General features: G+C 41.6%; 1 protein-coding gene across 1 annotated transcript in view; it reads left to right on the forward strand.

Annotated features, from left to right (window-relative positions):
• The window catches only part of LOC145392426 (cytochrome P450 2J3-like), a 127040-nt gene that overhangs the window by 25099 nt on the left and 76398 nt on the right, over positions 1-25543 (forward strand). Inside the window, exons 7-12 of the mRNA XM_080266835.1 lie at positions 2980-3110; positions 13292-13461; positions 14505-14735; positions 19913-20024; positions 21259-21439; positions 22451-22569. Coding sequence (XP_080122961.1) covers positions 2980-3110; positions 13292-13461; positions 14505-14735; positions 19913-20024; positions 21259-21439; positions 22451-22569 — 944 coding nt within the window. The remainder of the gene's footprint in view (positions 1-2979; positions 3111-13291; positions 13462-14504; positions 14736-19912; positions 20025-21258; positions 21440-22450; positions 22570-25543) is intronic.

Raw genomic sequence — 25543 nt, forward strand, 5'->3', positions numbered from 1 at the left:
AGCTGCAGCACTGAAGCTTGCTGTAAAGAAACCATTTAAAGCCTCCTTGGGATGGCTTTGCCGCTTTCTGAACAGGAAGGAGCTACATCACATTCGCCTCACGGGGGAGCTTGCATCAGTGGATGAAATGGCAGCCAGAGATTATCCATCCATCCTAAACGAGATAATCGATGAGGGCGGCTACAGCAGGGACCAAATTTATAACACTGATGAAACAGCCCTATACTACAAGGCTATGCAGAGGTGTACTTATATAAGTAAGCACGAGCGCCAGGCCTCGGGCAGGAAAATCAACAAAAGCAGGATAACAGTCATGTTTGCCGTGAACTTGTCAGGCATACACAAGATACTTTCTGTTGTGCTGCATACCGCAGCACACCCCAGATGTTACAAGAATCTGCGCTGCATGGATGACAACGAGGTATACTGGTACAGCAACTGCAATGGTTGGATGACGATTAGCATCATTTCTGAGTAGCTGTTGCGGCATTTCATCCCTGATGCCAAGGCAAAATCCCAGGAACTTGGCTTCCCCTTCAGGGTCCTTCTCATCCTCGACAATGTCCCAAGTCATCCAACCAGGCTAGCAGACCTCAGCAAGGAATGCAAGATCGTTTTTCTGCCCCAAAGAACGACCTCTCTCATCCAACCACTAGACAAGGAGTTGATTGCAATGGTCAAGCAGCTATACCACCAACGCCTCTACGATCACCTCCGCAGCAAGACCGACAGCTGTGAGGAACTGCAGGCAATTCTTGACTTGAACACAGCTGGGAGTGATGTCATGGACGCCGAGGATGGTTTGGACACGCCACCCGCTTCACCTGCTTCATCTTCACCATGCACAGCACCAGCACAACCAACTTCAACTCCTGAGAAGACTATTATGGCTTTTTGGCGGTCATTCAACCTCAAGGATGCCATCACTCTCTTGTTGTCCTCTTGGCCAGATATAACCACTGCAACAATTAACCATGCTTGGCGCCTCCTCTTACCGCACCTGTGTGAAATCACACCGGGAAACGGCTTTCAGTCCCTGGCCGCTGCCGAGGCAGTCACTCTCACAAGTGCACAAGCTGTGCCCGGGTTTCAGGCCATCTCGCTGGTAGGAGATCAGAGGTTTACATTTGGCAGCAGCAGAGCAGGATCCCCAGGAAATCGTGCAGTAGTGGATGAGGCCGACGCAGAGCAGGAGATCGCAGCAGAAAAGGCAGCAATACCAGTGATGGAGAGTGAAGATTTGTCCATGATGGAGATCAGCCAGGTACTGTGTGCCCTTGATAAATTCAAAGAAGAATTCAAGGACATCAAACGCACTCAGTTGCGAGTGGAGGAGGTGATGTCTTCACTGGATAAAACCTTCTGCTACTACACTGACAAGTACAACCAGGAAGTAAACAGACGGAAGCAAACACTCATCACTTTTTACGTTTGGCTTGAACAAAGTGAGGAATCACTCCCTTCAACATTAGAAGAGCCATATCCTGAGGAGGATCAAGAGACTGATTCAGTGTCTGAGGTGTCAAAAATAGACTTTGAAGGGTTTATGAACGAAATGAGTGCATTACCTAGTGAAAGTGTCGAAAGTGCTGGTGACGAAAGTGACGAGGAAGGTGGTGTGTCGGGTGGTGTGGTGGGTGATTTTTTATTTTTTATTTTTTTATTATTATTATTTTTTTTTATGTGTCCGACTCTGGGCAAAGGCTTCAGGGCCTATAACTCGGGGGCAGTAGCCTATCCCAAGGCCCAGTAGTCCTCCTACACCTCCACATGTCACCACTTCGGCGCTAACACCCACTGTCCATATTGAATACATGCTAGGGCTGTCTCATACAGGACTGTGTATTGGTATTAGCGGGGGTACTTTTATGACATGTCGGCGGGTCATCTGGTAGATCAGGAAAGTCTGCTTCTGCAGGATATGCACGCTAGGTGCCTCATCCTGCCTCAGATCCACTTCTTACCTCCATCACGCATGTTGTCCTCTTCGGTTAATGTGAGCAGCCATATTCTTGTTGGTTTAGTTAAGCCATATCCTTGTTGATTTACCTAGTAAAGCCATAATCTTGTTGGTTTACTTTATCTTAGGTAATATGTCTTAGATAGTTTCCCTGTATAGTACAATACTTAGGTCTGAAAGGCATCTCAAGGGTTCCCCATGAAGGGGGGTGCCGCCCATATGTAATTTCTCCCATAAGTTTATGTATTCATAGTACGGGAATTCCTAGTACGTGACGTCCTCTGCCGCCCTCATACTCGCGTACTAGGGGGATGTACTGTGTATATATGTATGTGTATATATATATAGATAGATAGATAGATAGATAGATAGATATAGATAGAGATATATAGATATATATATATAGATATATATATATATATATATATATATATATATATATATATATATATATATATATATATATATATATATATATATATATATATATATATATATATATATATATATATGTGTGTGTGTGTGTGTGTGTGTGTGTACAAAAGCTTTCAGTTTTATCAATACAGAGATAATTTCTGAGAAGGATAATTGTGCTAAATTAGACGAGTATCCTATTACCTAAGACCACATTTCTTTGAAATTCGTCTACGGTATAATAATTTAGGGATCGGCAGGGAAGGGGGTTCTAATCCCATTCACTATTTAATGTAAAGGACGCCCATGATGGCACTTATTTCTTGCTACAGCGTCACATTGGTTCACCTGACAACACATCTCCATATTACCAGATAAATCCGTATAACTCGTTCAACATAGTAAGTAGACGTAAAACAAAAAATGCTGCTGCTGCTGCTGCTGATGATGATGATGATGATGATGTTGGTACTGGTGACGGTGATGACGGTGATGTTGGTAATGTACTCGTGATGATGATGATGATGATAATAATGATGATGTTGGTAGTGGTAATGGTGATGATGATACGGTACTAGTGATGATGATGATGATATACCGGGCAGGCTTGTGTTTGTGAGTGGGGTGAGTGCAGTGAAGGAGGTGTTCGCACACAGGGCCACAACAGGCCGTCCGGAAATGATGTTTTCAACTGCAAGGAACTACACCACCACCAATGGACGTACTGGCAACCTTGGTATGTACAAATGGAGATTTTTGTTTGTCTTTTACAAGACTTCACGTACAGCCGGGAACAGATTCATTCAAGAGTTCACCTCCTCTACTTTTCAGTTTCCTACACCAGTCTGTACTTCTAATGTGAAGGAGGTTTGGCATGCTTCTCTGCTCATGGATGACGCTTGTTGATGAAGTGCGCTCTGATTGTGAATAAGATGCAGTGCAGCTGTAGGACAGATGCTGACCTTAATTGCATGCTTATATTCTTGCTTCTCTTATTGTTGCAGAATACTTTTACATTTATTTTTACCTCACCTACACCACCCCACCTACAGTGCCAGTCTGAACAGGTTGTATTCTCCAAGCCATGCCTCACCTTAGACACCACCACCCCAGTCTGTCTTGCACGCACTATTCCATCCACCCTTTCCATTTTTGTCCTCAATCCCTCCCATCAAATTTCTAGATGCACACTAACTTGTACCTTTATGTCGTCAATACCGTTCCCATACAGAGTTAATCTTTTCTCTCCAAATACCTATTGTTTTCTATAATCTTGCAACCGCTAGATTATTTTATTCAGGACATATGAGAGTTTTCGAAATGGAGGAATTAGATACCGCCTTCATTAACCATTTCACCTACAGACCCTTGATAAGATTAAGAAAGTCGACTTAGGAACTCAAGAATGAAATAAAATTGTGAGTAGACTGCAGCACCAGTCGAGCAGGGCAGTACTCTCAAGGCGAATGGAAAGCTGATGACAAGGAGAGCTGGAGCTCCCGTTTCATCAGCCCTCTGGGCTAGTTCCAGACCATCTCCCTTTGCTGAGCTTTTTCAGTGTTTCAGTAACATAGTGAGTAAGCCAGCATACTCTCCAATACAAGTTCCTCTAACTGTCAACACCAAACTACAGGCACATTACAATCTCACTTCCTATTCAAACTTCAACAAAAATGGTGTATTATAACCATCAAAGCCCCAACCATCCACCCCTCTCCCAGTGACGACCCAGCGAAATGCCTGGAACAACTGTCTGACTCATTTCTTCTTCATTTCTGTAACATTCGCAGCCTTTCCTCTTTCTCTCTGTTGAGCATCACCTCTCCTCCGTTAAACCTCAACTTCTCTTCCTGTCTGAGACTCAGCTGTCTGAGGCAACTGATACCAAGCACTTCCCTGCATCTTCCTATCTTGTCTACACCCACTTTAAAACCAAAGGTGGCTGTTGTGCATATGTATGCAACGACATATCTTGCTCTCGTGTTCTCGAACTTGACTCTTCTGAATTCTCTACTGTCTGGCTTCAGCTTTCCTATTATTCACTGACTAATTATATCTGTGCGCTTTACTTATCCCCTAATTCTACATCCATCCATACATAATCCAATCCTATGCCGCCCCATGAAGAGTGTAGGAGCTCGAGGCTGGGCAAGTTGAGAGTGACCGGCCTCACTCATCCCTGAGTGGCATTAGGTGAATAGTAAACCCAAACCTTCCCTTGGATATAAACCTATACAGGCTCAATCCGATTGGAGGACCTTAATTACACACTAAACCACCAGGAGCCATAATTTGGTTATATGGTTACCATCCAGCATAGTAAATTTTTTCCTGATGTACAGGAAACCGTTTGACTTGTCACTCAGTGTAGAGTAACCCATAGGCAGAAAGAAAAGGAAAGAGTGAAGAAAAGAAAGACAGAAGAGGGAGTGTAAAGTCACTTGTAGGCAGAAGTACGAGGAAAGAATGAAGGAAAGACAGAAGAGGGAGGGAGTGAGGAAAGTGCACACACCCAAAGCAGCACTACATCTAGTGAGTGGATGGTGAGCATCCCTACCTACCACCAACTATGAAAAATTCTATGACTATCTTACATCTAAGACGGAACACATGCTATCAGTTTCTCCTTCCTCGAAAATCTCCATTCTACTGTAGGTTATTTCAAAGTTCACCACCACCTTTTGCTCTCCTCTCCTTTCACTGCTGCACCTGGTGAACAAGACCCTTTTTTCTAACCTTAATGTCTTACAGCAGCTTGTGCAGTCGCCCCAAGAAATGATGGCAGAGTTTCAGATTGCCTCGGTCACTGCACTGATAAATGTTCAGTGAAAACTTGGTGAATATATGGTAAACCTTCTGTGCCTTCATTACGTCATATAAGATAAAATATATATAATATCACGCTCAGAATTACGTAAAATGAATAACGTGAGGTAGTGATAGATGTTAACACTGCGATATGTGTCCCGATTTGAACGAACGTGTAATGTATTACTCCGCGCATGGAGCACAGCGTAACCCCTAGAGCGGCAGCCCAGAGCACTTTATTTAAACGAACGAGGTACCAATATCCAAGTATCGAACCATTTAGGGAATAACCAAACAAATGCAGATATGGACGTCTGCAGGGTCCCCCCTGCTGCGTATGGGGGTCCCCAAAGAGGCTTCAAAATTCAGTTAAATTAAACATTGGAGGTACCATATGAGACTTACTTTAGAATAATTATGGCAACCCAGGAGGTATTAAATGGACCCTGCCAGACAAATTTTCTGCTGCAAAAATCCTGCCAGACACCCCAAAGGGGCCCGGAATTAATGACATTAAACATTCGAGGTACCACTTGAAAGAGAAAAAGTACTTCCCACAGAGTATGGAATGGGATCTACCAGACATAATTTCTGCTGCAAAAGGCCCGCCAGACGCAATTTTTGGAGAATAATTTCCGTAGGGAATAAATAATAGTTACCCTTACTAACGACGGTTTTCTTTAGTTACCGGAATTCTGTTTTGCATAGTTTTGTATATTTCACTGATATGCATGATAAAATTTCATGTAATTCCTTATTTTTATTATCAAAATACATTTATAGAATTTAGTTAACGTGTAGAATTAACCCTTTCACCTACCAAAGACGACTTTGGCAGTCTTCAGCCTCTGAGCCTCAGACGTCAGATGATGATTTTCGCCATCATCCATAAAAGCATTTTTAAAAATTTATAAATAAAAAACAAGAGCTGTTATGCCATGTCCTTGCAGAATAACCTCTTATTCTCACGAGGCGTGGTGGGGAGCTGGGTTCTTTTAAGTCAGGGTCTTAGAACATTTAATTGCAGAAATGAGAGGAGAGGAATACACCAGTACAGCTTAGAACTTTAATGATTATGAATTACCAGGCAAGACTTTCTCTCTCTCTCTCTCTCTCTCTCTCTCTCTCTCTCTCTCTCTCAGACATACACACACACATACGTGTTACAGATAGTAGATATATTATGGAAGGACACCAATAATCTGGTGTATGGATCTTTTTCATGTTTTTCCTTCCTCTGTTCTGTTATCTAAAAAAAAAAAAAAAAAAGTTAACATTGGGGTGTCTGGAGTTCAATTTGCAGCAGAAAATTTGTCTGGCAGGGTCAATTTAATACTTCCTGGGTTGCCATAATTATTCTAAAGTAAGTCTCATATGGTACCTCCAATTTTTAAAGTAATTGAATTTTTGGGCCTCTTTGGAGCCCCCAAGGGGCCACACGCAGCAGGGGGGACCCGGCAGACGTCCATATCTGCATATGTTTGGTTATACCCTAAATGGTCTGATACTTGGATATTGATACCTCGTTCGTTTAAATAAAGAGCTCTAGGCTGCCGGTCTACCCCTTTCCTGATGTATTTGCTTCCCAGGATTTCAAATACAGAATTACTAATTTCAAAGACCAGTTAAGGAAAACTCTTGTGACTGCAATACACCACCTTATTTGCAATTGTTGTGATGATACACAAACAGTAAGGATGCCACAACAAAAGTTTATCTTAGTAATGATACCCTACCTGCAGTAGCAGCAAGACCGATCTGCTTTTATTCCTTGTCTTCCCCTCGCTTATAGCGACTTTATTCCTAACTGATGCAAAAATATTTTAAGCTGTAAGAAGATATGACAGGTTTTACCCTTTTCTCATACACTAGGCCAGCTTTTCTTAACTTTTTCCGACCTCAGCACCCTCTGTAATAAGGTCTCAGTCCAGCCAGCACCCCGTTACATCTAGTTATTGGGACTACAGTTGCTACACTACTGCAGGGTTAAAGTAAGATGAAGTACTGCCTCAGCACCCTCTGTAATAAGGTCTCAGTCCAGCCAGCACCCCGTTACATCTAGTTATTGGGACTACAGTTGCTACACTACTGCAGGGTTAAAGTAAGATGAAGTACTGCCTAACAGTTTGTTTTATACATTCTCAAAAACAAAAAATCAAGGATGCCAGTACTAAGCAACACCAATATGAAAAAAAAAAAAAAAAATGCAGCATGCTGCAGCACCCCCTAAAATTGATTTCAGCACCCCTGGGGATGCTAGCACCCCAGGTTAAGAAACGCTGCACTAGGCAATGAAAAGGACGAAAGCATGAGCTTATACTCTTGCAGTGCAAAAGCACATACTTTTTGCTCCATCTCTAGCATTCTTCTTTTAAAACAAATCTCTGTGTCCTGCTTAACTGATAATGCTGATCTGAAAGTGTTGAACTCAGTAGCTTACTTATGAATATTTGCATTTTATTTCTCTTGCCAGTTGTTTAGACACTGAGGATACTAGGGTATGACAAAAGTTTGTAATTAGCCAAGGAGCTCCGACTCTCGGCAGATTTTCGAAATATTCCTTATTTTTCATTCATTGATAGTCCTCTGGCTTATATCAAAACTTAAAGAATTTTCTTAATGGAAAACTGGCCAAATGCAGTGTAATAACTGCATGTCTTTGAGTAAAAGTTTGTTTCCTTCTGCGCATGTTGATCAAACCATTTAAAATGGCCTCCTAACTTACGCCACACTCCCGCTTTCTGTCGTCGTCTATGAAGAAAAAAAAACGGAATAAATGGCTTTAAATTATTCCTTAGTATTGTAACGGGAACTATTTTGCACATAATGACCGGTTTTAATTGATTATTAAAGCTCATTTCTTTCTAGCCATACGCTACTAAAAAAATTATTATGTTAGCATATATGAACTCTGCAAATTATTCCTGACTGTCCCTGAGCGATAGTTTTGAAATCTCAATTAGTTCCGTTTGGGATTTCCTATTATCATACCTAACGAACCTATTCCTACAATTTTGAAATATAATGGTACTTTTGCATTTCCTTAGTTTTCTGTAACAATTTTACATAATAGGTTTCTCCTTGTAATGATTTAAGGAGGAGTATGTACATTATTGCTGACCGAAAACCTCTGGATACTCTGCCGTCACTTCTTAGGCCGATTGTACAGCCCCCTACCCGTATCCTTGACCGCCTTGGAGAGGGTTCCAACATACTTGACCTCTTCCTTATAACTAATCCTTCTGCTTACGCTGTTAAACTTTCTTCTCCATTGGGCTCCTCCAATCACAACCTTACTATCTTAACGTGTCCTATTGCTCCAGTATGGCATGTGGACCCTCCAAAGAAGGGCCGGTTGTGGCACTTTGGAGCTGCTGATTGGGAGACCCTCAGACAGTACTTCTTTGATTTTCCCTGAAATGATTATTGTTTCCATTGCCGAGAGCCATCCCAGCATGTCGTGCGCATTACAGAGGTTATTTTCTCGGGCATGGAAGCGTACATTCCTTTCTCATATCCTTTGAGTAATGCAAAAAAAAAAAAAGGTTGTCACACTTGTTCTAATGCTGTCCACAACAAGGAGAAAGCCTACAAGAAGTACCAGAGCCAGCCTACCCTGAATCTCATCTTTTTCATGTTTCTGCGTGGAATTGTTCTAAGCCTGTTCTTTGCACTCCTAAAAATAACATCCATGCTAAATGCTCTGAACTCTCCACCTCGAATTCTTTCCACTCCTTCAGGCACCTTGCCAAAAACCTTTCTAACAGCTTTACCTCTTCATCTTTCCCTTCTCTTTACTACTCTGGTGGCTCTGTAGCTATTTATCTACTGATAAAGCATATCTCTTCGCTCGGACTTTCTCATCCAATTCCACCTTAGAAGACTCCAGTGCTGTCCCTCCATCACTTTCCCCCTCCGACTTCCTCATGGCTGATATTAAAATTTCTTCAATTGATCTATTTTCTACCATCAATTCTCCTATGGTTTCTATCCCTCTATCTGTGCTAGCTTCCTTTCTATTCATTCTATACCTGCTGTTGTAGACGGCCTCCGTTCGTCTCCTTGAGCTATCAAAAGTGGTGCTCCTCAGGACTGTCCTATCTCCAACTCTTTTCCTTTTATTCATCAATGACCTAAGCTGCACATCAAACTCTGTCCACTCATACTCTGATGACTCCACCCTTCACCTTTCATCCGCTTCTTGCAGCGTTCATCTTACCAGTTACTTCAACAAACAACCCATGAGGCTATGGCATACCAAATGTCTGACTTGACTCACATCGATGATTGGGGTAATAATAATCTTGTTGATTTAAATGCATCAAAAACTCAATTCTTACATCTATCAATCAGACAAAATCTTCCACGGGAGTACCCTTTAATTTTTAACAATATCCAGCTCAATCCTGCATCATTTTTCAACATAGTTGGGGATTCATTCTCTTGGGATTTATCTTGGAAAGATCGTATTACCTCTATTGCAAATTCTGCTTGCAAGACCTTAGGTGTGCTAAGCCGACTCCGTACCTCCTTTAACTCTGCACAGTTGTTGACTTTATACACGGGTTTTATTCGCCCCTGTGTAGAACACAACCCTCATGTGTGGGGAGGCTCCCCACATGCAGTGCTTCTCAATATGATGGAGTCAGAGGCTTTTCGTCTCATTAACTCTTCTCCTCTTACTGGGTCCCTTCAACCTCTGTCTCTTTGCCGCACAGGTGCATGTTTATCTCTTTTCTATCGCTACTTGAATGGTCACTGCTCCTCTGAACTATCTGCTTGCAACCCACCACCACAACGGAGGGCATGTAGCATCTGTCTAACAACAAACTCAGGTCCCTTTTCTGTCCAACTCTCTAATGCAAGAGTTAACCGTTATTCCCAGTCCGTCATTTATGCAACAGGTCAGCTCTGGATCTGTCTCCCTCTGTCTGTATTTCCTACTGCGTATGATCTCCACTATTTCAAATGCAGTGTGTCAAGGCATTTCGAAATGAACGGATCTTGAATTTGGCTCTCTGTTATCTTGTTTGCTTTTTCTTGGAGGGAACAGTTTGCAGGCTCCTGGCCTTTGGTTCCTTCTTCCTTGCATAAGAAAAAGAAAATGTAACATCAGATTGAAAGGTAAATTTTTTGCAAGACATACCATTCCTCTCCTGGTACACAGTGACGTGTTTGTTGTAACCTGACACAGATCCCCAACCCCTTATAAATCAGTATATTGTCATGTGTAGTCAGACTTGACTAGTAACCAGGAAGACTCATTCCTACCCCATAACTGACGCTCGAATTTTACACGACGGCGACAAACTGTCTTAGTTATGTTCCGGGAATGGGCCAGTTCTCTCAGGTGAAAGCAAACACACTCTATCCATCACCATTCCAATCCATCCTCGCCACTTCTTACTTTCCACTTCACTTACTTCTGTCTATGCTTATATTATTACCCATTCTACGATTCCCACTCCATTCCTTTGCCCCATTACCACCCCTGTCTATTCTCTACATTCCTCTTTTCCATCATTATTTATTTTTGCATCCTCTCCCCCACGTAATGAATGCAGAGAACTTTTTATAGGTATTTACTTTATTCCGATGAAGTACCATATATTTTCACCTTGCGATTTAATTATGTTTAACCTTTACACCGCGGGCTTGTTTGGCTTTTTCTTGTGGCTCCCGCGGGCATATTCGCGCTTCGATAGACTCTCTAAAGATATTTGCCAAAAATCAGTTATTAGTCCTAGAATATTAAAATCATATATGCTTAAGGCACATACCTTCAGCTTTCTCCTGGGGTGTTTGTTGAGCCTTCAGTGAGTACCATTGGATTTGTGGAGACCTCTGAAGTTGGGTAGCGAAGTCTCCACTTTACACTTCCCGACAACCCATAATATGATTACCACAGTCTGATATTATCACTAGAAGCACTATTCTATGATTCTCAAATAGTTTGGAATCCATACTCCAAAAAAAAAAACACTGTGTAAGCAATGAAAATTACGAGGGCGTGTGACCTTCCCACTTGCGCTAGTTCGCCGCTGGTGTTCTGTCATTTATTATTCATAAAAACACTCACAGTTTATATTTCTATTACTATATAAAACTTATATATATCTACAGTCTTTATCCATAAGTTTCCTTCAGTAATAGTAGTTTATTGTCACTGTAGGCATTCAATTTCTTTCAGTAAAATACGTAGCATTCACTTTCTCGTCCTGTATACTAGCATTGAGAGTGAATGTCACTTTCACCTTCACTCTCATAACTCATAATATTCATACATGCTAGAGTGAAACTTTCACTTTCATTACTCCTAGGGTATATACTCGTATTCTTATAATACTACTCATTTACATTTCTATTTACGTTCTCTATTTTATTTACGTTATTTACATTTCTATTTTATTTACACTGTGTTATGCACTGTCACTTGAAGTAACTTATAAAACTATTTTCCACTGTTCACGTATATGTACATTCATTACTTTCACTTGCTGTTTACACAATATTTACACATTATTTACCATTCCACTTGCATTGTTTTACTCAATAGAAAGATCGTAGTCACTCTTTTATCAATTGTCAGCCCTTTACTTCTTTTCACACGAGGTTTAGTAGGGGGTAAAGGTCACAGGGCCCTTTGCATGGGGCTGAAAAAACGGAGGTAGTTAGCAGGAGCAAACAGACGTACCTTCACTTTGAAAGACGACAGTGAACTGATAGTGGTGGCCTCCTGCCGCCTGGCTTGGGTGAGTGCAATACTACCAACTTTAGCCTTGTGAGCCCTGCTAATATGTAGCAATGAAACGATTGGCAGGAAACCAAGACAATACATAATAAATTAGGTAGTTCCAGGTGGATGTAAATATCACTTAGGCTTCTCCCTTCCCTCCTTATATGTATATTTATTACAAAAATAGATTATACGGCATATTTCAAGGGGAAATAAACAGCGAAAATTAGTGAACGAGTGCATGTGAGGTGTTGTCAGGTGATAATTAGCCAATTCCAGGTGTATGGCACTATCACTTACCTTATTTCTTTTTTGTATATATTATTTGGTATAAGAATAGGGCATAGGGCTTATTTCAATGGATGAAATCAGTGGAAAATTCCAAGGAAGATTTACTTACCATAGAATACAGTGTGGTGGCCTGCAATAATTAGGTAGTTCCAGGTGAATGTAAATATCACTTAGGCTTCTCCCTTCCTTTCTTATATATATATTTTTATTACGAAAATAGATTATACAGCATATTTCAAGGGGAAATAAACAGCGAAAATTAGCGAACGAGTGCACGTGAGGTGTTGTCAGGTGATAATTAGCCAATTCTAGGTGTATGGCACTCTCACTCACCTTATTTCTTTCTTGTATATATTATTTGGTATAAGAATAGGGCATAGGGCTTATTTCAATGGATGAAATCAGTGAAAAATTCCAGGGAAGATTTACTTAGTGTAGCACAGCCGGACAGGTGAGAGGATAGGGTAATGGAGGGGAGGCAGGGAGGGGAGTCAAGAATGGGGAGAAATGGCTAAATTGTCAACAATGGATGGGAGTACAGATGAGATTAGGAGTGCTGACTAGTGTTGGACATAGGCAGTACTGATAGATAATACAAGCCACCACTTGAAAGCCCGGGTGGATTCAAAATAACACAGAATCACAAAAGTGACGCCCCGCGGTATGATCCCTTGCTCCCAAGCATCACGAAAGTGACCACCCGCGGTTAAGGGGTTAAGAGTCATTGTTCAAACCAATTCTATTAGATGTGTGTGTGTGTGTGTGTGTGTGTGTGTGTGTGTGTGTGTGTGTGTTGGAATGCAATATGCCCTATGAGTATCACTGTGTCATGGGCTGAGCTGTGTATATATATATATATATATATATATATATATATATATATATATGTATGTGTGTACATGTATGTGTGTGTAAGTGTATGTGTGTGTTCATGTACAGTATGTGTACTTGTATGTGTGTGTATGTGTATGTGTGTGTGTGTGCATGTGTATGTGTGTGAACATGTATACATGCGCATGTGTATGTGTGTGTATGTATATGTATATGTGTAAGATGTGATGCAATACAGCAACATCCCACAGGCATCAGTGGGGCGTGGGGAGAGCTGTGGCAGGAGCAGCGTCGGTTCCTCCTCCGCAACCTACGTGGCTTGGGCTTCGGCAAGACCAGTTATGAGCCCATCATGGTGCAGGAGATTACCGAGATGCTGGACCACATCACCAAGCAGGGGGACAAGCCCATCCTTATGAAGGTACTGTACGTTAGGTTAGGGTGGGTTAGATCGGGTTGGACTGGGTTGGTTTGGTTGGATTAGGTCAGGTTAGGATGGGTTGATTTAAGTCTGATTAAGTTGACTTAGCTTAGGTTAGACAGGTTTAGGGAATATCCCATCCCAATTAGGCAGGCGGCTAGGTTAGAGCCTGAATAAGACCTAGCATGCATTCAGTACGGACGATGGGTATTAGCACCACAATGGTGAAGTTGTTGTTGTTTCTGGTGCTGCTCTACCCCAGTCTGTCCACTAACAACATGCCAGCAGCTGCCTTCCTGTGACAGGCAGCCTCACCAGGGTCAGAACAGGGTCCTTTAACATGGCAAGGAGCAGGAAAAATGGAGAGAAAATGAACTGTGTATAGGGGACATAATATGTGAGAAGTAGTTTCAAACTGGACTATGGCCACTTGGTAAATGTGGTTAAGTTCCCCTCCTGGAAGTGTTGAGCAAGAACAGGTACCGGCCATGGCTCCGTCACTTCATGGCAGTCCCTCCCGAGACAATGGTAACCACCCATCTCCTACCATTTTGATAGGCTAACGGATGCACACGTTGTACTAAGCCTTGCATGAGGGTGACCAGGACCTATGCAGAGCAGGGGTGCCCATCTTCCCTGAGCCAGAAACATGCTCCACCTGCATACCCCTAGTGGTGACATGTGGAGATGTGTATTCAGTTGCAGGACTGCTGGCCTCAGGGATTGGGGAAAAAAAAAAAAAAGGCCAAGAATGCAAACTGACCGTTAGTTCTTATGGCACCGTTAAAATACGTTACGAGTTAAGGGACATCTTTTTCATTTAACACAAGGATTTTGCCTTTTCCTTTAAGATCTCCAGCTTTGTAATACTAGTTGACATAAGAAGCTTCGTAGCTCCTTTTCCTTGGCGATTTAATTTGCATATTACACATGAATAACACACAATAGAAAACCGAAATGTAATTCACTGATTCATTTACAAAGGAAGAGAAGCTATGACATCAATAAACCACTCTAGAAACGGCCTTGCATTCCTAACACAGCGGCTGTTCCATCGGTCCGTGATAAATGTGCTGTGGAGGATGATGATGGGCAAGAGGTACCCCTACGACCACGTCAAGCTGAACAAGATACTACAGACATTCCTCCAGCTAGCAGACTTGGACCTTCTATCCTCCGTGTGGTTCCTGCCTAACATCTGCAAATACGTCCCTTACATCCCAGTCCTGAAGAATGAACTCGCCAGGTTGAACAAGACCAAAGCTTTTTTAGAGGTGAAGGAAGAGGCGAAATAAGTCCCGTGGAGATTGATGAGTATATATACAGTATATATATATATATATATATATATATATATATATATATATATATATATATATATATATATATATATACATATACAGTATATATATATCTATATCTATATCTATCTATCTCTCTCTATATCTATATCTATATCTATATCTATATCTATCTATCTATCTCTATCTAACTCAATCTCTATCTATATCTCTATCTCTATCTATCACTCTCTCTATCTCTATCTCTCTCTATCTCTATCTCTATCTATCTCTATCTATCTCTATCTCTATCTATCTCTATCTATCTCTGTATCTATCTCTATATCTATATCTATATCTATCTATCTATCTATCTATATATCTATATATATATATATATATATATATATATATATATATATCTATCTATATATATATATATCCATATATCTATATCTATATCTATCTATCTATCTATCTATCTATATATATTATCTATCTATCTATCTCTATCTCTCTCTCTCTCTCTCTCTCTCTCTATATATATATATATATTTCAAGAATACTCCCCCAGTATCCCTGCTTGTCGTAAAAGGCGACTAAAAGGGTTGGCGGAGGGTTAGTGCCCCTCCCCGGAAAACAACTAACTAAAAAAACAAACAAGAAGCCTCGGACAAGGACTGACCAAACGATGACGACCCAGGACCGGACAAAGGACTTGGTAATGAGTACATGGAATGTAAGAGGAGTGAATGATGAGGTGAAAGAGAGAGAGATTGTCCAGGTGCTTGAGGGTGCGAAAGTGGATGTATGTGGAATAACTGAAACAAAATGGGGAGGAGAAAGTGTGAGAGAATGGGAGTATGGATGGGGTATATGTGCAGGAGTAGGTGAGAATGAGAGGGCAAAGGAAGGAGTATGTATAGTTGTGAGTAAAAGATGGAAGAAGAGCATAGGACAGTATGGATCAGTTGGGTCAAGGATTGTGTGGGTACAGTTCAAAGTTGGAATACAAATGTGGGCGATTGTGTGTGTGTATGCGCCAACGCAAGATCATGCTAGAAGAGTGAGAGAAGAGTTCTGGACAAATGTGGAAGTGTGCATGGAAAAGTTTGGAAGGAATGAGAGAGTGTTTTTGATTGGTGATATGAATGGTAAAGTTGGTAATGTGAAGGTGGATGGAATAGTTGGTGAGTGGGGTGTGCCTGCTGAGATAGATGAGAATGGGAGTGCGTTATTGGACATTTGTGCTGGAAGGGGGTTGGTGATAGCCAATACCCTCTTCAGGCATAAAATGATCCACAGGTATACATGGCGAGTGATGAAAAGGGTGGGTGGTGAACTGAATGAAAGGAAGGCAGTGATTGATTATGTTTGTGTGGATGAAAGGATGCGAAGATGTGTAAAAGATGCAAGAGTGTATAGAGGTTGGGGGAGTGGACTTTCTGACCACTACTTGGTGGTGGCCAGAATTAGGATGCAAGTAAGATGGAGGAATAGAAGAAGGGAAAGACGAGAGGAAGGAGTAGTTGCAAGGAGAGTGGAAAGGTTACAAGAGGATGAGAAAAAGGCAGAGTATAAGAGAGAAGTGGAGGAACGATTGGGCAAATATGAATGGGAGCAGATGGGAGACGTGGAAGGTGTGTGTAAGATATTTACAGAAGAAATATGTGCAGCATGTGATGTGGTGTGTGGAAGGAAGAGAAGACGGAGGGGGGTGCAAGGAACAGCGTGGTGGACTGAAGAGGTGAAACAGGCTGTGGCACAAAAGAAGAAAGCATACAATGAATGGATGAGAAATAGGGCGTGGAAGAAGTTGAGAGGCGAAAGAGAGAGATATATGTGGAAAGAAAGAGAGAGGTGAAAAGATTAGTAAGAGAGAGTAAGAAGAGAGTGGATGAGGAATTTGGAAGGAATTTGAGTGTAAAGTGGAGGGACTGTAAGAAAATGTTCTGGAGAGAAGTGAAAAGAGTAAGACAGGGTGGAAGTGAAGTTAGCAGGGGAGTGAAAGATAAAAATGGTAGATTACTAGTGGAGAAGGGAGAAAAAGTGAGCAGATGGAGAGAACACTTTAAGGAATTGTTGAACGTAGAGGATGGAAGTAATGCGAGTATAAGTGGCTGGGGAATGGCTGGGAGAAGGAGGGAGGTGAGAAGACAGGAAGAAATCAGTAGGATAGAAGTTGTGGAAGCAATGAAGAAAGTTAAATCGGGGAAAGCCCCAGGAATTGATGGAGTGTGTGGTGAAATGCTGAAGCATGGGGGAGAGATAGTAGTAGAATGGATGTGGAAGATGTGCAGATTGGCCTGGGAGGAAGGTAGAGTCCCGGAGGATTGGAAGTCAGGTATAATTATTCCCTTGTACAAAGGAAAAGGGGAAAAAGAAGTGTGGTAATCATAGGGGCATTTGTCTTCTTAGTATAATAGGAAAAGTGTATGGTAGGATACTTATAGACAGAGTAAGAGAAAGAACAGAGAAATTAGTTGGAGAAGAACAGGGAGGCTTTAGGAAGGGAAGAGGTTGTGTAGATCAGATATTCATTCTTAGATCTTTAGTAGAAAAGTTTCTAGAGAAGGGAAAGAAGTTGTATGCGGCTTTCATGGATTTGGAGAAAGCATATGACAAGGTGGAAAGACAAGGATTGTGGAAAGTGTTAAGAATATATGGAGTAGATGGGAAGTTGTTGAATGCTGTGAAGAGTATGTACGATGGTGCGAAGGCTGCAGTGCGTGTGGATGGTGAACTAAGTGAATTTTTCTCTTTGAAAGTTGGTTTGAAACAGGGATGTGTCATGTCTCCATGGTTGTTCAATCTGTACATGGATGGGGTAATAAAAGAGGTACAAGGTAGGGTAGTGGATGTTGGAGTGGCCCTGGTAGAGAGGATAGTGTTTGGAAACTCCCTGTACTGTTGTTTGCAGATGATACTGTGTTGTTGAGTGAAGACGAAGGGGAGCTGCAAAGGCTTGGTGGATGAGTTTGAGAGAGTGTGTAAGAAACGGAACCTAAAGGTGAATGTAGGGAAGAGTAAAGTGATGGTCTTTGAGAGAGGTGAAGTTAGTGAATGTACAGCGAGGCTGGATGGTGAGGAATTGGAAAATGTGAGTACGTTTAAGTATTTGGGTAGTGTGATGAGTAAGGATGGAGGTTTGGAGGGTGAAGTGCTTGAAAGGGTACAGCATGGAAGAAAGGTTGCTGGTTCTTTGAAATCAGTGATAAGAAACAGGGAAGTGAGCATGGAAGTGAAAAAGTTACTACATGACAGTATTGTGATACCAACTCTAACGTACGGAAGTGAAGCTTGGACATTGTTGAAAGGACACAAATCAAGAGTGAGAGCAGTGGAAATGAGTTATTTAAGAGGAGCCTGTGGAGTCACGTGGAGAGACAGGCTGACGAATGAGGATATAAAGGAGCGTTGTGGTGTGGACGTGGATGTGATAGGAAGCGTTATGAGGAACACACTGAGGTGGTTTGGCCATGTGGAGAGGATGGAGGGTGAAAGACTGACGAAGAGAGTGTATGTGAGTGAGGTGCAGGGGGGAAGAGGGAGGGGGAGGCCGAGGATGAGATGGAGGGATGGGGTGGAGAGATATATGAGAGAGGGGTGTGTGAGTTGGGAGCAGGGCAGTGAAATGGCGGGGGACAGGGCGACTTGGAGGCGATTTGTTTGTGGCCACCCCAAACGGGATTGAGGCGTCTGGCAATATATATATATATATATATTTATATATATATATATATATATATATATATATAGAGAGAGAGAGAGAGAGAGAGAGAGAGAGAGAGAGAGAGAGAGAGATGGAAGTACTGAGGATAAAAAAAATATCAGAGGTAAAAATTAACGTGATTGAAAGACTCCATCAATTCAATGCAATGTCGTCTTTCCTACTCCATTCTCTCTGCCCTCCAGGGGTGTTCCTTATTTCAGTGTCTTTTCACTATGGAGACGATAGACATAGTCTTCGTTAACCCGTTCACTATGACAGGTCCTAAATTTCATAAAATCATGTGGACGGAGCAAGAAAAGTGGAAAAGATGTGATCGGGTTGAAGGACTCTCTCTCTCTCTCTCTCTCTCTCTCTCTCTCTCTCTCTCTCTCTCTCTCTCTCTCTCTCTCTCTCTCTCTCTCTCTCTCTCTCTCTCTCTCTCTCTCTCTCTCTCTCTCTCTCTCTCTCTCTCTGTATGTATGTATGTATTCATGTCTGAATGTATGCCACAAACATATCACCTCCATGTCGCCCTGTCCATCAGGCTGCCCTCTTTCCATCTCACACCACCTTCATTCAACCACTTCTCCTCCCCAATGCTTCACGTCCCCTATACAAGTGATTCTCAGACTATGGGTCGTGACCCAAAAGTGGGTCGCGAGAGGAATTTTGATGGCCCGCGGGGACATAGAATAGGCCTAATGCTTTCAATGTATTATATGGACGTAAGTGAAATTATAATTATCCTTATTACACTATTAGCATATATAGAATAACTACGATAGGCTTTACAGGTTACTCTCTCTCTCTCTCTCTCTCTGTCTTCTGTGTGTGTGTGTGTGTGTGTGTGTGTGTGTGTGTGTGTGTGTGTGTGTGTGTGTGTGTGTGTGTGTGTTTTGCCCTTCTTTGTTACAACCTTTGCAAGCACTGTTTTTCGGCTCAAACTCATATTAAAATCAAGTCGAGAAACAAGCTTAACCCTGAGCACGATATGAGATACAGTCTAACCACACTTATCCCACGATCTGACAAGTTGGTGAATGAGAAGCAGCACCATGGATCTCATAAATTTTGTTTAGATAAGGTAAATGAAGATGTTTAGTTTGTTTTGATAATAGAGTTTATGTTCTACTGTGTATGTTTGATTTTTGTACCCAGTGCGTGGCGAAGACTTGACATATTCCAAATTGGGTCACACACTAAAAAGTTTGAAAACTGCTGCCCTATACTTTTTCACCCCACCCCTCCACCTCGTCTTTGGTCTCCTCTTCCCCCTCTTTCCTTCCATCTCACACCAATCTCATCATATACCTTTCCATCCCATCCCTCCACCTCGTCCTTAATCTTCTCCCCCTCTCTCCTTCCTTCTCAAAGCAGTCTCATTCATATACCACTTCACCCTCGGTCTCGCTCCCCCCCCCTCCACCTCATTCACATCAATATTATTCTCGTTTTTCAGGAGGAGATTAAGGAGTGCATTGCTAGCGATGACTTCGACACCAACAACTCTGTGGTTGCTACTTATGTTCGAGAGATAGAGAAACGGAAGAATACCACTTCATATTATACAAGTAAGATCGTGAGAATCTTTGATCTTTCTATACCCAAGCATGTGATAGCGGGTTCGAGGTAATGTTTTGCTCGCTTTGTGTATGCACGTGTGTGTGTGTGTGTGTGTGTGTGTGTGTGTGTGTGTGTGTGTGTGTGTGTGTGTGTGTGTGAGAGAGAGAGAGAGAGAGAGAGAGAGAGAGAGAGAGAGAGAGAGAGAACGCAATAACTCCTTTTAGATTCTCTTTACATCTTGAATTTGGCTCCCTGTTTTCCTGTTTTTATTTTTTCTTGGAGGGAACAATTAACCGGCTTCTAGCCTGTGGTTCCTTCCTCTTATATATATATATATATATATATATATATATATATATATATATATATATATATATATATATATATACACACACACACACACACACACACACACACACACACACACACTTGTTGGAAGGAATGAGGATCTTCCAAGGGGATGAACGTTTTTTAGAACAAAAAATAAGGTCAAGGTTACATGGAAATATCAACTTAAGCTTTTATTCGATTAGATGGAAGGGTTGAGGGTATGGCAGGGATAAAGTGATTCAACCTTGAGAACAATCATTCAATGGTCAGTTTCACAGTACAAGGTTAAATGCTTATCTCTTTAACTCAAACAGCTTTGATTTGGTCTGGACCAAAAATTGCGGAAGTGTAGAAGGTCAGGCAAGGGCGAAGTGATCCTGTTTTAAGAACATTAGATCAAAGACCAAGAGCATAAAGATATGTCAACTCAAACAGTTTTGCTTCAGTTTGGACCAAACACTGATGATGGGTTGAGGGTCAAACAGATAAGCACAGTGATTCTTTTTTTTTTAAGCAATCACCTGAGAGTCAAGATCGAACGGCAAAGTCAAATGTATAGTCCTTAAAACAACTTTAGTGCGCAGTTGTACCCTAAAGTTCTCTCTGTCAATATGTCCGTCCATCTCTCTCCCTCTCTTTCTCTCTTACTGAGTCCGAATCTGGGCATATTGGCGGTATAAACTTATCTGAATTGGCGCTTTATCCTAACTATGGACAAAAACATGAACACTGGCAACGAAACATTTTGCACATTACACCTGAACTTTCTCTTGTATTTATTTATATCACTTTTAATAATGGCATAGTTTGCGTCATTGACAAATAAAAGGATACTGAAGTGTAACATGCAGAATAAATTGAGATATCTGAAGTCACTCATAATGCCATTCTAATTGGCGGAACCTGTCTTAGTGGAGCAGCTGACGTCTCTGGTGTGGGACATGTTCTTGGCGGGAATGGAGACCACGTCCTCCACCCTCAATATGGCCATCAAGCTACTGGCAGAAAACCCAGACGTCACCAAGAAGATGCAGGACGAGCTGGACGCCGTGGTGGACAAGGGTAAACAGCCCAGTTTCTCTGATATGGAACGGTGAGTAAATTGAAATAAGAAAATGACAATGAGCGATATGATTTCCCGTAAATATAAGTAAAGGTAGTTTACTAAAAAAAAAAAAAAAGTGCAAGTATATATCTCTCAAATACATCGATATTCTTACCGAGGTTCCACAAAATGTGTCATTCCATTTTACAACACAAAAATGTATGAACAATACAAATACGAAATATTAATTGCAGATCATTACGAGTTAATTATTTCAAGTATGGTTTGCCAGCTACTGAATCCAACCAGCATCATCTGGCCTAATGTGTTTCTAGACCTACTTCTTCAGATCAACTGGCAACGTAGACCCAGCTTCAAGGGCATGCGAGACCCTGCTTTTTTAGTATCTCTGGAGTATAAAATTTAATATTAATATTGTCTCCTGTTAAAGCCTTAGTAAATTTTGGTAGCCGGTGCTCGTCAAACAACAAAGTATGAGAAGCGGATGTGCCTTTTTGGTTAACTGTCTGGCTGTCCCCTGATGTTCAGCGATATTCAGTTTCCTGCTACAAACAATAATATACGAGTCTGGTGTCAACAGATTTGTGATTTTATGATATCAGAACTTAAAATTCATACAACCAGAGTGTAGACTGCCTTAACCTTACTGCCTGCATACCAGTCTACCTACCTACTGAATCACTTATCTCATTCCACTACCTGCCTACCTACCAACTCATCCTCTCCAACCTGGCTTCACACCCATCACCTCTTCTGCCCCTATTCCCCTTTTCCCTCGCCTCTCACCCCTCACTCCTTTCCCTTTTTGTCCCTATCTCCTTCAGCCCCTACCCCCTCTTTACCTCACGCCCTAACTCTTTACCCCTTACCATTATCCCTCCCGCGTTACATTAGCCCCTCTACTAGCCTTTCTCCCCTCACCCCTCTTTACCGCATGCCTGACTTCTTTGGCCCCTCTCCCTTTCATCTCCTCCCTCAAGAAATTTTCATACCCCTCACCCCTCTCTGCCTTACCCCTCACCCCTCTCCCCGCTACAGCCTGCCTTACATTCAAGCCACCATACATGAGATACAGCGGGTGTTCAACTTGACTCCCTATTCCGTGCCTCACTATGTAACCGCCGACTGCATGCTGAGCGGCTACTACATCCCCAAAGGTAGGTGCAGTAAAGAGTACAATAGCTTTCATCAGGTACGAGTAGCTGCTTGATGGCTTGAACACTGACTAAAATTCCCTGGCGTTGTGAAAGAGAATACCAAACTAGCCACGACCGTGGCACGACTAACGGTGACGCTATTAACACTGTTAGGTTTCTGTGATTTACTGAGTTCAGTAAAAATCTTCTGGCGGTAGGTGGCATGATATACCGGTACCAGAGTTGCTCCAGCCAAGAGAGAGTTAATGAAATTTGTAGGCACTAGTTTGCTGATAAAAGGCGGAACTAAAAATATCCTAATCCGGTGACGTGATTTATTGACTTAGTTTTTCTTCCTCTATAGGATTTCATTAAGCTTCTGGAAGGCTTCTTGCAGTGGAGGACAACACTAGTAGTAGTAGTAGTAGCAGCAGCGTAGTAGTAGGGTTGTAAAATTCCCGGGAATTTTGAACTCGGAAACTTTCCAGGGGAATTTTGGGAATTTATTGGAAATGTTGGGAATATTCTGGAATTTTCGGGAACTTTCAGAAGGTTTTGAACGCCTTAAAAATTATAAAAGAAAAGAGGTGGCCCCTTTTTCCTGAGGAGAATTAAAAGTCATGTGTAAAGAAAAATGTTTATTTCAATCCAATTTTAACTTCCTAAGCTTTAGATCATCTTATCTCAAAATGTGTGGCGTTATTCAGTATGTAAGCTGAAAACCTTGTTTGTAAACTAAAATTTTACTCAAAACTGGTACCTTACAGTAATATGCAAGCAGAATAAGAAAGCAAAACTTATCATTAATTATCACTGGCTATGCCATGCAAGTTAAAACAATAGAGCAGATTGTCTCAATTTTTCACTACATTTATTTCTCACTTTGTTGTTCGGTAACTTCAGTTTCCTCTGAATCAGATGACACTGAATCTTCCATCACTTCACTGTCTGAATCCATTTCACTGGTGCAGATGGTTAAATTTTTTCTCGTCCATGTTATCTTCAAACAGTTTGAGATTAGCACGAATGGCCACCAACTCTTCCCCTCGATCATTGGTAAGCCTGTTTCGCAGTTTGGTGTGTGTATTTCCATACATAGACCAGTTTCTCTCTGACAGTTATGCAATAATTCAACTTACATTAATGATATGCAGACAGTGAGAAGGATGAAGAGGTGAGCAGGGACGGGGAGTGACCACCGTGATCTCCTCTCTGTATGTTGTTTCTGGCTGAAGTGGGTAGTGTAGTGAGAGGCACAGTGACTGAGTAGGACGCGTTCAGTCCCGTTCAATACACGTCCACGTATACTACTAACTGGAGTTGAAGACTGTATCTAATTAATATATATATTACCCTAAATTGCTTTACTTATTAATACACAGAAAATCTTTTGAAAAATGTGAATATTCCTGAAAATTCCCAAAATTCCCGGGCCCTGAAAATTCCCGGAAAGATTCCCTGGAAAGTTTCCATTTCCCCGGAAACTTTCTCACCCTTTGCAACCCTACGTAGTAGTAGTAATAGTAGTGACGGTAGTAGCAGTAGTGATGGGAGTAGTAGTAGCAGTAGTAGTAGTAGTGACGATAGTAGCAAAAGTGACACTAGTAGTAGTAGTAGGAGTAGTAGTAGTAGGAGTAGTAGTAGTAGGAGTAATAGCAGCAGCAGTAGTAGTCGTGATGATAGTAGCAGAAGTGACGGGAGTAGTAGTAGTAGTAGTAGTAGTATGTAGTACTTTCATTGTTTCTTTTCTTTGTTTCGTAACATAATTGCATAGGCATAGAGGTTATAAGATTATAGTCTTACGTTTGCACCCCACACTGCCACAGGCTCCAACAGCAGGAGTTCAGTATAGGACGTACGTTGCCTCGTGAGTTGTTCTTCCTACAGTATGGTTAGCCTTTAGGTGTACAGTACACAAGCTCAGCTCAAGCATGGTGAATAAACACTGGCTTCTTAAGTTCACTGTCTATCTTTTCCCAAATAATTACAATGAATGCTTTCCAACTTCACTTCACTGTTCTGGAGCTATACAAACTTTACTAACTGCTATTACACTTAAGGCTTGACAACACGTCACTGTAATTACACTTAATGCTTGACAACACTTTACTATTTAAACAAGTACCGAATATAACCTTCACTAACTGCAATTACATTTAATGCTTGCCAGGAACACTTCACAAACTTAAATAACAGCACTGCACTACACTCAAACTGAACTGAAAGCCAACTGAACTTGAACTAGTCTCTTCTCAAATCTTTAATAAGCTTGCATTGTTCGAGAATGATCTACTTCTCCACTGTCCTGGTGTATTCTTAAGAGAGCACAGTTACCAACTCGGAGACGACCAACACATGGAAGGGTTTTCTTACATCATATAACACTGTAAATTATTTAGCATACAAACTTAAACTGAATTACATAATTAACAAGCAATCTCATTAATAAACCAAAAGAAATAGACCCCAAAAATTAATGCATAAATTATAAAATAACTACGCTCACAAACAGCAGATAAACTGGCAACTCTGACTTGTACCGGAGCTAGCTACCGTAAACATTGGGTAACATGGAGAAACATTTCGGCTACCAAACTGGCAGATCTTGCGTCTTAACACTACCCTCTCCCTAGTTCTTTGTCGTCCCGACAAAGCTACACAATATTTACAAACATAAATCTTAAACCTAATAAAACATTTAACTATACACATTATAATCCTTCAACCTATCAGGTCTTTTATTCCGCTTCCGATGGCGTCCTTGCTCCTCCACACAGTCCACTCCTCCAGGAATGTCTTGGTCCTCTTCTTGATTCGCTTCTTCAAGGAGCACTTAAGCTCATTGGTCCTCTTCAACATCCTCAGCTGTGTTGGATCACCTATCGGACGTAATGTATTGGATTCGGAGAGGCAGAAAGTCTCGCCCAAAGGTGGTACATGCAAACCACCTTTGGCCGAGACTTCCTGCCTCTCCGAATCCAATACATTACGTCTG

Source organism: Coenobita brevimanus, chromosome 22 (assembly GCF_032717465.1).
Source record: "Coenobita brevimanus isolate Jiangsu-jjx chromosome 22, ASM3271746v2, whole genome shotgun sequence".
Classification (NCBI taxonomy): Eukaryota; Metazoa; Arthropoda; class Malacostraca; order Decapoda; family Coenobitidae; genus Coenobita; species Coenobita brevimanus.